Below are 14,190 nucleotides of genomic sequence, written 5' to 3'. Positions count from 1 at the left end.
TCTTAGACTTAAATTCTGAAGTCAAGATGCCTTTAAAATACGTATTTTGGTTAGCTTAGCAATCCCCACAATCAACTATCTCTCTACAATTAGCTCATTAACAGTCAAAAATTCAAAGAAAACACAATAGTTTAGTATACGTAAGCCAGACTCCCTGTGTATTTTTCATCTTTACATGGCTTGTGATAATTTTTATTGTTCTATTTTTCAAGGACATTATCTTAATCTAGGACTGTCTCTATCCTTTTTCCTCTGCCTCTCAAGAATACATACATTTTTAAAATCTACTGTGACTCATTTAGAGGTTTCTTTTGGTCTGAATTTGTCTTTATTGCGTATCTGTAATCTTTTCTGATCACTGTTTTAAACTGCTGAGTAGGCATGGTTAAAACCAAAGTGGCCACTTTGGCTGTTGGCTTCACTCGGCTTTACTTTCCAACATGTTAGAGACACATTTAATCACAAGCTCTGAGAGCATATTTACTGTCCCAACTTTGGGAATCAGTGGGTCCATGCTGCTACGTAGTGTGAAGTCCACTAACCTTTTATCTCTGTATTGCATCAGTCTCTTAACTCTACCTTCTTTCTCCCTGTATTTATTTTGGCTTTCCTGCATATCTATATTTTGCCCTGCCATAGGCCAAAGTAGCTTTATTCATCAACCAGTAAAAGCAGTACATATTTGCAGCATACAGAAGGACATCCCACATCAGTATATGGTATTCCTACTGCTGTAAGTCCATAGGTGCAGCTGCCCTGCTGTGTTAAAGTTATCTTCTAGTCATCAGCTTCTTCTGGTCATTCCACAGATCCCTAAAACATTGGAGGGCTAATTATTCAGTACTCTTATTCTCTGCCCCTTGTATAGTTGTGGGTCTCTGTGTTAATCACTATTCACTGCAAATAGAAGTATCTCAGTTGAGCTATGAGACACATAATGATCTATTGGTATAATGATAAGCCATAAGGAGTCAGTATTAATACTATGCCTATTTGGCAGTGTAATAGTAATAGGATCACCCCTGGGGTCTATAACTTGTTTAGCCAGAGGTTGTTGGATCAATAATGGTCCCAGTTATGGGTTGCATCTTGTGGAGTGGGACTTAAATCCAATTAGAAAGTTATTGTTTATGCCAGTGATGATCACGCCACTGCTCTCACTGCCATTATAAAACATTGACCAAAGCAACTTGAGGAGGAAAGAGTTAATCTAGTTTCTCTGTCACTGTTCTTTTCTTGAGGAGAGTCAGGGCAGAATCTCAGCAAATAATCTGGAGGCAGGAACCAAAGCAGAGCCCAGGGAGGAACACTTCTTACTAGCTTGTTATCCATGGCTTGCTTATCTTGCTTTCTTCTCCAACACAATGTCCTGGGGTTGGCACTATCCAGGGTAGACTGGACCCTCCGCGTCTCATTGATTTAAAGAGATGCACCACAGACATGCCCACAGGACAAGCTGATAGAAGCAGTTCCTCAATTGTGGTTATTTTTTTTCCAAAAGACTCTAGTTTTTGCCAAATTGCAAAAAAAATAAAAATAACCAGCACACTTGATATTCCTATTTATTTTCAGTAGTCTTATAAGTCACTGCTGAATATATTCATTTCTTTATATTTGATTTTTGATGTGGAGGCACACCTCTGCATCTTTGATTCATCTACTCTATTACACTTGGACAATATCATTTATCCATGTAATTTTTGTTCATTTTGCTTTATTTTTTTCCAGATTCGCTTGAGTGACCTTATAGCAGCCAGAATCTTAAGATACACAGATTTTGATACCTTAATATACACCTGTGCTCCTGAATTTGACTTCATGGAACGAGCGGTATGAATGTTTTTCTCCTTTTATTCTCTGCACATATAATGATTGTGTTCTTTGCTGGTTTTTTATTTGGTTTGAAATACCAATTTGGAAACACCCGACTTATTCTATTTCCTGTAGTGTTGGCTAGCCATGTGGCATTTTTCAACAATTTTACCTATAAAATCAATGCCTAATAGTCTGTTTCTAAAAGAACTCTAGATAATGGCTAAAGCAGTTAATTTAGGTTAAATGTATAATCAAAGTAATAATAGCTAGTCCAAAAAATTGCTTTGACTAGTGCCACTGAGAGACCAGGTAGAAAAATTAAATTAAAAAAATTTTTTTCTTTAAGAAAGTTACTCTTACTGCATTATTACCCTAAACATTAAAAAAGTATTTAAACATAAAGCAAATAAAACCAGTCACAAATCACAATCCTAGAGAACTTAGACAACAATGAGAGACATACATAATCTACATGAAAAGTAGAAAAAGTCAAGATCACCTGAGAAAATTGGGAGCATGGGGACCTTGGGAAAGGATTGAAGGGGAGAGGAGAGGCAGGGAGGGGAGCAGAGAAAAATGTAGAGTTCAAGAAAAATCAATTTAATAAAACTTGTAACAGATTATTGCCTAGATAGACAAACTGCTAGTGACTCTTAGTGAAGAAATACAGTTTAAGTTATAGAATGGCATGCCATTCACCTTTGAAAAGGCTCAGACTCATAGGTGTTAAAACATTGCTTTGCGGTAAGACTAAGAGGATGTAACCATGTAACATAATTCTTCCACGTGCAGTGAAAGAAAACTAGGCACATTGTCTCTAATGGGTCATTGAACCCCCAATGCAGTGCACTTCTTCAGTGCACAGCCTCAGAGTGAGGCTTACTTTTCTTCTTAGACTATAAAAATGTTGTCTCTGGATCTGTTCTTGCCTAATATCTATGAATTCTAAGTTAACAAAGTAATGAAATCTTATTATTTCTTACCCAGTAACTCAGAAACTGTTGTTGACTGCTATCTATTGAGCAGGTCACAGTAGGACTTCAGAGTGGGAGTTTCTTGCACATATGACACTTAAGCATAATTAGTAACGTGTCAAGTGAGTTCATATGAGAATTGCTGTACAGAACTGTCTGCCTGGTAACACTCTGCACTCTCTCTACTTTCTGTGGTTACTCTGGTGTGCTTTCTTCTTAGCTCAAGAAACAGTCATGAAAATAATAGAACTTTTCAGTATAGAAAGTGAGACTGTAGGACCTGTACTTATTAACACACGTAAAATCTTGCATTATTCATATGTAGAAAAATATCACCTAAAAGAAAGGAAAATATATGTAGGCATAATCATATCTAGGTTCATAGATGTTATGGATAATTTTTGCCTATTAATTGTTTAGTTAATCTCCAAATTAAGATAAAAATAATGGGTTGAATTATAGATTTTAAAATTATATTTATATGTATAGCTCCTAATATTTTTTCTTATTTATTCCCTAGCCCACGGCTCTACTCCATAGTTCCTTGGCCCACTGTTACTGGCTCCTTCATCTGGAAAATGCTAAGCTTCTCTACTTTCATGACACACATGTTCATTAATTCTACCCTCCTCCAACAAAATACATTCGTCCCCTACCATAGTCCCCATTTCTTCTTTCATGACTAAAACAGCAGACAAACACAGACACCAATATTTCATGAGTGAAATGAATTCCAACTTCATCCATTTTCTTACAAAGTCATGATTTCAATATTCTCTACTACTGAATAAAGTTCCACTTTGTATCATCATAACATTATTTTTATCCAGTCATCTGTGATAAAAACCTAATCTTGTTCCCTTTCTTGTGAATAGTGAAATACTAGACATGGATGTGCTCGTATCTCTGTGATAGCTGGCTCAGAATTCTGTGGCTCTGCCACAGATGTGACGTACTGATCTTTTGATAGTTCTACTTCTAGATATTTGAGAGACATCTGTTAGTTTCTATTGTGGCTGCTCTGATTTCCATCCCGCCAGTAGGTTCCCCTTTGTCTGCACCTTTGCCAACATTGTTTTCTTGATGAGAGCTATTCCGACGGAGCAAGATGGCTAAGAATGTGACTATGGACCCCTTTTCAAAACCCATTGTCTTTTCCACTTCTTTTGGAAAACTACCTATTCAGTTCAAGTTATTATTTAGATATTTTAGTGTTTATTTTTTAAGTCCTTTATATAATTTGATATTAAACTCTTGCCTGCTTTGGCAATTGTTACCTTTCTCATGAAGAAACTTAAAAATTTTTGCATAGCCTGTTTGTTAATTTTTGGCATTATTTCCTTTGCTATTGGCATCCTTTGCAGAAAGTCCTTGCTATGCTGAGACATTCAAAATTTTATCTATATTTCCCTCAAGCAATTTCAAAGCTTCAGGTCTAATATTTGAATCATGTGAGGGCTGGGGGCTTTTCTGAAGGGTAGGACTGCCAGTCATTTTCTTAAAGCCAGGGCCAGCTGGCCTTCCTTTTGCATGAGCCTTTTTTTTCTTCCCCTCTCCCTACCAGGTAATGACAAAGTTGAAGTTAATTTTTGGTACATTGTCTTAGTCAGTATTCTATTGCTATAAAAAGACTTCACAACCACGGCAAACTCTTACATAAGAAAGCATTTAATTGGGTCTGGCTTATAGCTTTTGAGGTTTAGTCCATTATCATCATAGTGGGAAGCGTGGCAGGAAGTTTGGCAGCATACAGACAGACTTGGTGCTGTAGAGAGAGCTGAGAGTTCTCTATCTGAATCTGCAGGCAGCAGGAAGCAAGAAAAACACTGGGACCAGGCTTGAGCTTTTGGACCCTCCATGTCCCCCACCCCCCTGCCCCAGAGACACACTTTCTATTAAAAACACCTCTTAATCCTTTTAAATAATGCCACTCCTTGATGACTAAGCATTCAAATGAACCTATGCGGACCATTCATACCACTGGTCTGAATACAATGATAGTGTTCTCGGCACATCTCAACTGGTCTTTCCCCACTTTTGTAAATTTCTGAAGGCCCTCTCAGCCCTTGGAGTAGAGCCTATTACTCTTAAAGCTTTCCACTTAACCATGTCATAGAACAGCTTCTAGGCTGCTGTCTTCATTGAATGGTCTTTATAACCATTTTAATTGTTTTATTTTTTGGAAATTAATAAGCATATATTTTGTTAAAGACAAGAAAATTTAAACTTTAGTAAATATCATTATGACACTCAGTTTGACATTTACTGCTTCAAAGTAAAATTTCATAATTAACCATTTTTAATCTTTTGCTGTATTTTAGACTCCACTGAGATACACAAAGACATTATTGCTTCCACTTGTTATAGTGATTACGTACTTTATCTTTAGAAAGGTATGTAAAGATTTATCACTTTTTGTGGTTTCAAGAAAAGAACTATAATAAATTAATGCTAATTGCTCAAATCCCTTCTTACTTTTAGGTTTAATTCTTTTTATCTGTCTAAATAATTTTATTCAGGTGGTTTTGGTATTAAACTTTAAAAATCACACTATTAAAGATGCTTTATTTTATTATTTCAAAGGTAATTTTACCAATCATTGACTATATATAAAGAATTGCATTTACTTGAAAGCATGATGGATAAGCCAAACATGGCCACTCTCTGACCAAGCATGCGGTGTGAAACACCGCACAAGTAGCTAAAGAATAAAGTCGTAGTTGTGTGACATGAGAGAGAAGTAGTGTGAGCACATTCAAAGTCTTCATCTACTCTGAGTAGATGTGCAGTGTGTAGGAGAAAGCTACAGAAGCACCAAAACAATCTTTCCTTACACATGCGCTGTTTTTACATCAAAAGACCTTTCCATGTTAAAAGAAACTATCTTTAAATTTTCACTAGCATATTTTCATGGTTTAAGACTTTAATGACAGAAATCCTCATGGTTAATTTTAGTATATTGGAGAATCATTTCCTTCCTTCCTTCCTTCCTTCCTTCCTTTCTTTCTTTCTTTCTTTTATGAATTAGCATACAGGAGCCATCTTTATTTAGATTGTTAGTAGTGTCTTAAGTCAACCTGGGTTTGTTTTTCCCTGTTTAGCAGAAGCTATAACATGATTCCTTACCCACAATTTCAGTTATGGTCTAGTTGAAAGAGTTTTATATATTTAATGTTAAAAATTGCATGGCTTTTTCATGTAGTCCCTGTGCCCTTTTCTTCTCCCTGTCTTTCAGCATAGAATATGAGTAGTCATTTGAATAAAGAAGGCACCGCCCTCCAAGTCTATACCTGACTTAGCTCCTTTCCACTGGGGCAGTCAGAAGGGAGGGGAAGATGAATGGACTAGATGACAAGAAGGCTACTGTTCTCCTGTGCCCTGGTCTACCATGCTCAAAGCGGAGATATTTTAGAGTGTGTGTTTCTGTACTCCATCAAAGTAGACCATGGCATTCTTGCCAGGCTCAACATAAACTTAGAGACTAAAGTGTGAAGTAACTGTTGAATGAAGTGCAGCAAAGGATAGCTATGCTATTTTTTTTTATCAAACACAGATACTCTCAAATATTTTATTAGTATTCAAATACTGCAAAGCCTAAACTTGTGTGTACATAAACACATATGTACACACGCACACAGAGACATACACCTGTAGCCACTAAAGCTCCACTCCTTTCTGTTTCCTTGTCAACTCTTCATTCTTACCTTGCCTGTATGGCTTATTTTTCACTTCATGGATATAGCTGATGTTCAGTTAGATTTTCACTTGTATAAAAGAACCTCATAGAAGAAGGATGATGTATGTAATTTGATTCTACTGAGAAAGCATAAATATTAAATTCCTACAAAGTGATATTTGTATTGATACCCTCATATTGTCTGAATATGTGACTAGAATTATATATATTATTTGATACATATTAAATTAATATTACATTTATGTTTTCCTTGAATTTGAAATATTTTCTATGAAACATGCTCTTAAATTAATAAATGAAATTAAAATTTCTATACTTAAATTTTATTTCTTCTAAAGATTAATTATCTATTCAGCTATCTATATTTACATATTCATTTGGGTTATAAGCTACTATTTTATGAAGTACGAACTTTTAGGTATCCATGGATTCTTTTGTTTATACTGTAAATCCTTTGTGGCCCATCTTAGTTTACACATTTCCTCCTTCCCTCTCATCATCTGGTACTTTCTGGTGAGAATTAATAATCCTCCAATAGCAGCTACCTTGAATTGAGAGTAGTTAAGAAAGCAGATGGATCAAAAACTTATTTAATAATTACCTAGAGTTTGGAGTAAAACCGGAATATAAATGAGCAGGGAAGAGGAAGAACCAGAGGAAGAGAGGGATGTTGCAGCTATGGTGCCTGGAAGAGGTTTTAGGTAATCTGTCTCCCCCCACCCCGCTGCCCAGCTAAAATAGTTTCAGTACTTACCCAAGCTAAGTGCTTTAGAACTGAAATAGACGTAAGATTTATTCTACCACTTCCACTGAATACACCAGGAAGCTATCATAAGTTTATGATTTAAAGCTGGTAGCCATCTATTACAGAGGCTTTAACATTAAGAAGGTGATTTTCATGGTGATACCTGTAATCTCAGGATGTGGAGGCTGAGTCACAAGGATCATTAGTTCCAGGGTGACCTAGGCAAAGGACACGTTTATATCCAAAAAGACAAAAGAAAACAAATGAAGAAAGCAAAGGAAAAGAACCTTGGTGGTACGGGAGGTTTATACTAATGAGTTCATGTTTCCATATGTCATAGTATGTCATAAAGTCTCATTGATTGATTCTGTTTACAGATTGCTCGTGATATCATATGTGTCTTATGTACAAACACTCACATAAGGTAATTCTTTCAGAGTTCTTTTTAATCATACCATCTTCATTATTAAGTAACTTATTGAAATATTAATTTTTGAATGACTGTTTACTTCAACATTATGATCAAAAAAGGAAATAAAAAATAAATTTAATTTTTAAAAAAATGTTACTCTTATGGATTTAGACTATCTATTCAAAATTGCTTTAGGTATATGTATGTTTTGAAATAATTAAAATTTTAAACTTACTAATTTGTATATATATATATATATCATGAGAGTTTAAATTTCATAAACAAATAACCTGTTTTATTTGAGCCATCATTATTTTTAACTTTCAGAAAAGAAATAACTGTTATATTTCTATATAACTATTAAATATTAAATGTTTTACCAAATTGTTTCTTAAAATATTTGTCGTATCACATCTTTAGTGGTTTCAGTAAAATTTGTTGAAATATGAGCGGTGGGCTGTGTCCCGCCACCTGGCTAGCTTTACCTGAAATAATTACACTGAAACTGTATTCTTTTAAACATCGCTTGGCCCATTTCTATCTAGCCTCTTCTAGGCTAGCTCTCGCACCTAAACTAGCCCATTTCTAATAATCTGCTGTAGCCCACGAGCTGGCTTACCAGGAATGATCTTAACCTGCATCTGCCTGGAGTGGGAGAATCATGGTGACTCCTTGACTCAGCTTCTCTCTCCCACCATTCTGTTCTGTTTACTCCTCCCACCTATGTTTTAACCTATGAGGGCCAAGCAGTTTCTTTATTGCTTAACCAATGAAATCAACAGATTGATATATGACATTTCCACATCAAAAATTGTAATTAGGTCACAGACTGGAGCCAATGAAATATAATATAACTCGTATCACACATAACTTAGAAAAATACCTTCTGAAGAAATGTTATTTCAAACTATGTTTAATAATAGTAGTTATATCAGTTAATTTTACTTAATATCTTTTAATTTTTGGATAGTTTATATTTTCAGAAATATTGTACCAACCATGCTGAGTGTTCTTTCAAGCCCTGTGTACTCTATGCTTATGTTTTTATTAGCAGATTTTGTGTGGTTGTCAGTGAAGCTATTAAGACCTCGAGTGCCATTGCTGCAATGTTTTCCAAACCAGGGTGCTAATAAACACCCTCTGTTTCATGTGGGTCAGATGGAAGGCGGAGATGTGTGTGGTGCTAAATTAGTGTCCTTGATAATTCCTTCCATAAGAATGCATGAAGGGACGTGGACCATTTCACTGTATGAACCATAACTGATAGAGATGTGAAAACTGTCCTCAGATACTGGCAAAGTGATGAAATGTGGAAGAAGAAAGGCTTGTGAGGGCAAGTGGGTGTGAGGCACTAATTCAGAATAAGGAAGTCTTTTATTGACTACATATCTGAAAGTGAAGTTTTAGATCTTTTTCAAGATTTGTTTAGTATATTTATTCTTAGTGATTTATTTCTTCTTAGACAATAAACTTTTATATATATTATCCATACCTAATATAATTTGAAGCAAGGAATAAATTCCTAATATATGTGAATTTTGAAATGTCTGTATAGTCAAAACCATATGAAACTTCCTGGTATTCTGTGTTCGTTTGTTGGTTACATATATTATCCACATAAAAAGGAAAACTATTCAAAATGCCTTAGATAGCTTCCTGTTGTACACAGAGATCATTGTGGTAGTTACTGGTCTCATTGCTATAGCAGAAATACCATAAGACAGGGAGGGTTTATTGTACTAATTTTGCAGGGGACACAGTCCATCATGGTCACAGGGAGAAGGCAGTGGAACACTGCCTGCACAGCCATAAAGCAGAGTGGTGATGCTTGTCCACTTCAGGCCTTCTCCTTTGAGTTACCCAGCAATGTAATAGTGCACCCACATTTAGGAGGGGGTTTTTCACTATAATTAACCTGATCTAGATCATCTCTCATAGACATTCCAATGATTTGTTTGTTTCCATGGTGATTTTAAATACTGTCAAGATGACAATCTGAATCATCACAACTTGATCAACTTGATTCCCCAAATATATCAGTTTTAAGACATACGTTATCTCTTGTTCCCATTCACTCATGGCATCTCTTAATATAAAACACACTCTTCAGACTTCAAGTACTCATTGTCTTTAGTAATTCAAACACAGTACAAAAGTCTGAAGTCCAAGGCTTATCTGAGACTCATGGCAACCAATACTTTTCACCCTTTACTTTTGCTTCTTGAAAATAGACTGCTTTCAGTCTGCCCCAGCCATACAACTGTCACACACATTCCGAGGGAAATAGTTTGGTCCTACGCTGATTTCTTCTCTGTCTGGCTGGAGTTAGTGAGCTCTCATTAGCTCAGGTAAACTGTTTCAGTGGGTGTTCCCATCATGGTCTTAACCTTTTTGCTCCTATTCTCACTCCTCCCACTCTTCAACTGGACTTTGGGCGGTCAGTTGCTCCACTGTGGATCTCTGCCTCTGCTTCCATCAGTTGCTGGATGTATGTTCTATGGTGACATTTAAGATAGTCATCAATCTGACTATAGGACAAGGCTAGTTCAGGCACCATCTCCATTATTGCTTAGGGACTTAGCTGAGGCCATCCTTGTAGATTCCTGGGAATTTCTCTATTGCCAGGTTTCCTGCTAGCCCCATAATGTCTCCCTCAATCAAGATGTCTCTTTCCTTGTTCTCTATCTCTGTTCTTTCCCCTTCTTGACTATCCCATTCCCTCGTTCGTCTCCCCTACCCTTCTCTCTTCCTCCTCTCATTCCACCCTTCCCCAAACTCCCAATTTTCTCAGCAGATCTTGTCTATTTCCCCTTCCCAGGGGGTATCTATATATGTTTCTCTTAGAGTTCTCATTGTTACTTGGCTTCTATGTGGTTGTGGACTATAGGCTCTTTATTCTTTGCTTTACAGGTAGTATCTACTAATGAATGAGTACATATCATGCTCCTCTTTCTGGGTCTGGGTTAACTCACTCAGGATAGGTTTTTCTAGTTCCATCCATTTGCATGCAATTTTCAAGATTTTTTTCCTTTTTACTGCTGAGTAGTACTCCATTTTACAAATGTACCACATTTCTTTATCTATTCTTTGGTTGAGGGGCATCTAGGTTGTTTCCAGGTTCTGGGTATTACAAATAATACTGCTATGAACATAGTTGAGCAAATGTCTTTGTAGTATGATTGAGTGTCCTTTGGGTATATGCCTAAGAGTGGTATTGCTGGGTCCTGAAGTAGGTAGATTCTAAATTTTTGAGAAACTGCCATACTGATTTCCAGAGTGATTATACAAGCTTGCATTCCCACCAGCAATGGAAGAGTGTTCCCCTTACTCTACATCCTCTCTAGGATGACCTATCTTTGGTGCTTTTTTTTTTATCTTATCTTTTCTCACTGGTATCAGATAATATTTCAGAGTCGTTTTGATTTGCATTTGTCTGATAACTAAGGATGTTGTACATTTTCTTAAGTGTCTTTCAGCCATTTGAGATTCTGTTGAGAACTCTCTGTTTAGATTTGTACCCATTTTGTAATTGGATTATTTAGAATTTTGATGTATAATTTCTTGAATTCTTTATATATTTGGGAGATCGGTTCTCTCTGATGTGGGGTTGGTGAAGATCTTTTCCTCTTCAGTAGGCTGCCTTTCTGTCTTATTGACTGTCCTTTGCGTTACAGAAGCGTCTCAGTTTCAGGAGGTCCCATTTATTTATTGTTGTTCTAGGTGTCTGTACTACTGGTGCTATATTTAGGAAGTGGTCTCCTGTGCCAATTCATTGAAGGCTACTTCCCACTTTCTCCTCTATTAGCTTCAGTGAGGTAAAATTTATATTGAGGTCTTTGATTCATTTTAATTGGTTGTATTTCAAATAGGATTTGTGAAGGGAACATCACCTGCTTTGAGTTTATGTGTGCAACTGCCACTTTATGTCAAGAATAGCATTTTATAGCTTTCCTCCTATCTTCAAGCTCTTACAAGCTTTCAGCCCTCTTCTGTGATGTGCCTTGAGCCTTGGTGGTATACTGTGTTTGATACTGTGGTATTTTAATCTTATGGAAAACAAAAAGTGTGGATCCTGCACAAAACTGATTTGGCTATGTGTGTTCTTTTGTGGTTTCATACTTAGAGTTAATTATTTCTCTTTATTCAAAAAATACATGACGGTTTTAATATTGTACTGAATCTGTAGGTTAATGTGGATGATTTGGACATTTTACCAATATTAAGTCTCCTAATTAATGGGAATAGGATTGTCTTTTGTTACTATAATTTTTCTTTTTTTATTAATTTTTATTGAGCGCTACATTTTTATCTGCTCCCCTCCCTGCATTTTCCCTGCCTCCTCCAAACTTCCCTCAAGGTCCCCATGCTCCAAATTTACTCAGGAGTTCTTGTCTTTTTCTACTTCCCATGTAGATTAGATATATGTAAGTCTCTCTTAATGTCCGCATTGTTGTCTAAGTTATCTGGGATTGTGATTTGTAGGCTGGTTTTCATTGCTTTATGTTTAAAAACCACCTATGTATGAGTAGATGTGATAATTATTTTTCTGTGTCTGGGTTACCTCATTCAAAATAATGTTTTCTAGATCCATCCATTTTCCTGCAAAATTCAAGGTGTCATTATTTTTTTTCTGCTGTGTAGTACTCCATTGTGTAACTATACCACATTTGCCTTGTCCATTCTTTGGTCCAGGGGCATTTAGGTTGCTTGTAGATTCTGGCTGTGACAAACAAAGCTGCTATGAACATAGTTGAGCACATGTCCTTGTGGCACGATTGAGCATCCTTTGGATATATACCCAAAAGTGATATTACTGGATCTTGAGGGAGGTTATTTCCTAATTTTATGAGAAATGGCCACACTGACATCCAAAGGGGCTGTCATCCCCACCAGCAATGTAGAAGTGTTCCCTTTACCCTACAACCTCTCCAGCATAAGTTGTCATCAGTGTTTTTGATCTTGGCCACTTTTACATGTGTAAGATGGAATCTCAGAGCTGCTTTTATTTGCATTTCTCCTGATGATGAAGAATATTGAGCATTTCCTTAAGTGTCTTTCAGCCATTTGAAATTCCTCTGTTGAGAGTTCTCTGTTTAGGTCTGTACTCCATTTTTTTTAATGGATCATTTGTTCTTTTGATGACCAATTTTTTGTGTTCTTTGTATATTTTGGAGATCAGACCTCTGTCTGATGTGGAGTTGGTGAAGATCTTTGACCATTCTGTAGGCTGTCGTTTTGTCTTATTGACCATATCCTTTGCTTTACAGAAGATTTTCAGTTTCAGGAGGTCCCATTTATTAATTGTTTCTCTCAGTGTTTGTGCTACTGGAGTTATATTTAGGAAGTGGTTCCCTGTGCCAATGCATTCAAGTGTTCTTCCCCTTTCTAAGGTTCAGAGTGGCTGGCTTTATATTGAGGTCTTTGATCCATTTGGACTTAGAGTTTTATGCATGGTAATACGTATGGGTCTATTTTCATTCTTTTACATGTTGATATCCAGTTATGCCAGCACCATTTGTTGAATATGTTTTCTTTTTTCCATTTGATATTTTTTGCTTCTTTGTCAAAAATCAGGTGTTCGAAGGCATGTGGATTAATATCCAGGTCTTCTATTTGATTCCATTGGTTCTCCTGTCTGTTTTTATGCCAAAACCAGGCTGTTTTCAGTACTGTAGCTCTGTAGTAGAGTTTGAAGTCAGGGATTGTGATGCCTCCAGAAGTTATTTTATTATACCGGATTGTTTGGGCTCTCCTAGGTTTTTTTTTTTTTTTTTTTTTTTTTTTTTTTTTTTTTTTTTTGCTTTTCCATATGAAGTTGAGTACCATTCTTTTTCAAGGTTGTGAATAATTTTTCTGGGATTTTGATGGGCATTGCATTGAATCTGTATTGCTTTTAATAAGATTGCCATTTTTACTATGTTAATTCTGCCTACCCAAGAGCATGGGAGATCTTTCCACTTTCTGGAGTTTTCTTCAATTTCTTTCTTCAAAGATTTAAAGTTCTTGTCATACAAGTCTTCTACATGTTTGTTAGAGTTACTCTGATATAGTTATGCTATTTGTGACTATTGTGAAGGGTGTTGTTTCTCTGATTTCTTCCCCAGCCCTTTTGTCATCTGTGTATAGGAGGGCTACTATTTTTTTTTTTGAGTTAATCATGTATCCTACCACATTACTGAAAGTGTTTTTGAGTTGTAGAAGTTCCTCGGTAGACTTTTGGGTTTGCTTATGTAAACTATCATATCACCAGCAAACAGTGAGAGTTTGACCTTTTTTTTTTTCCGATTTGTATCCCCTTCATCTCCATTTGATGTCTTATTGCTCTAGCTAGGACCTCAAGAACTATATTGAATAGATACAGAGAGAGTGAACAACCTTGCATGTTCCTGATTTCAGTGGAATCCCTGGGAATTTCTCTACATTTAGATTGATGTTGGCTGTTGGCTTACTGTATATTGCCTTTATTATGCTTAGGTATGTTTCTTGTATCCCTGCTCTCTCCAAGACCTTTATCGTGAAGGGATTTTGTATTTTGTTGACAGCTTTT

General features: G+C 36.2%; 1 protein-coding gene across 1 annotated transcript in view; it reads left to right on the top strand.

Annotated features, from left to right (window-relative positions):
• Nucleotides 1-14,190, top strand: part of Dpy19l2 (dpy-19 like 2) — a 120,186-nt gene that overhangs the window by 86,015 nt on the left and 19,981 nt on the right. Inside the window, exons 14-16 of the mRNA XM_041656825.1 lie at nt 1,729-1,830; nt 5,111-5,182; nt 7,609-7,655. Of these exons, the coding sequence (XP_041512759.1) occupies nt 1,729-1,830; nt 5,111-5,182; nt 7,609-7,655 (221 nt within the window). The remainder of the gene's footprint in view (nt 1-1,728; nt 1,831-5,110; nt 5,183-7,608; nt 7,656-14,190) is intronic.

Source organism: Microtus oregoni, unplaced genomic scaffold (genome assembly GCF_018167655.1).
Source record: "Microtus oregoni isolate MIOR12 unplaced genomic scaffold, Mior012 000008F_ref0000371, whole genome shotgun sequence".
Lineage (NCBI taxonomy): Eukaryota > Metazoa > Chordata > Mammalia > Rodentia > Cricetidae > Microtus > Microtus oregoni.
The sequence above is the reverse complement of the archived record's forward strand: the minus strand, read 5'-3'. Positions and strand labels throughout refer to the sequence as shown.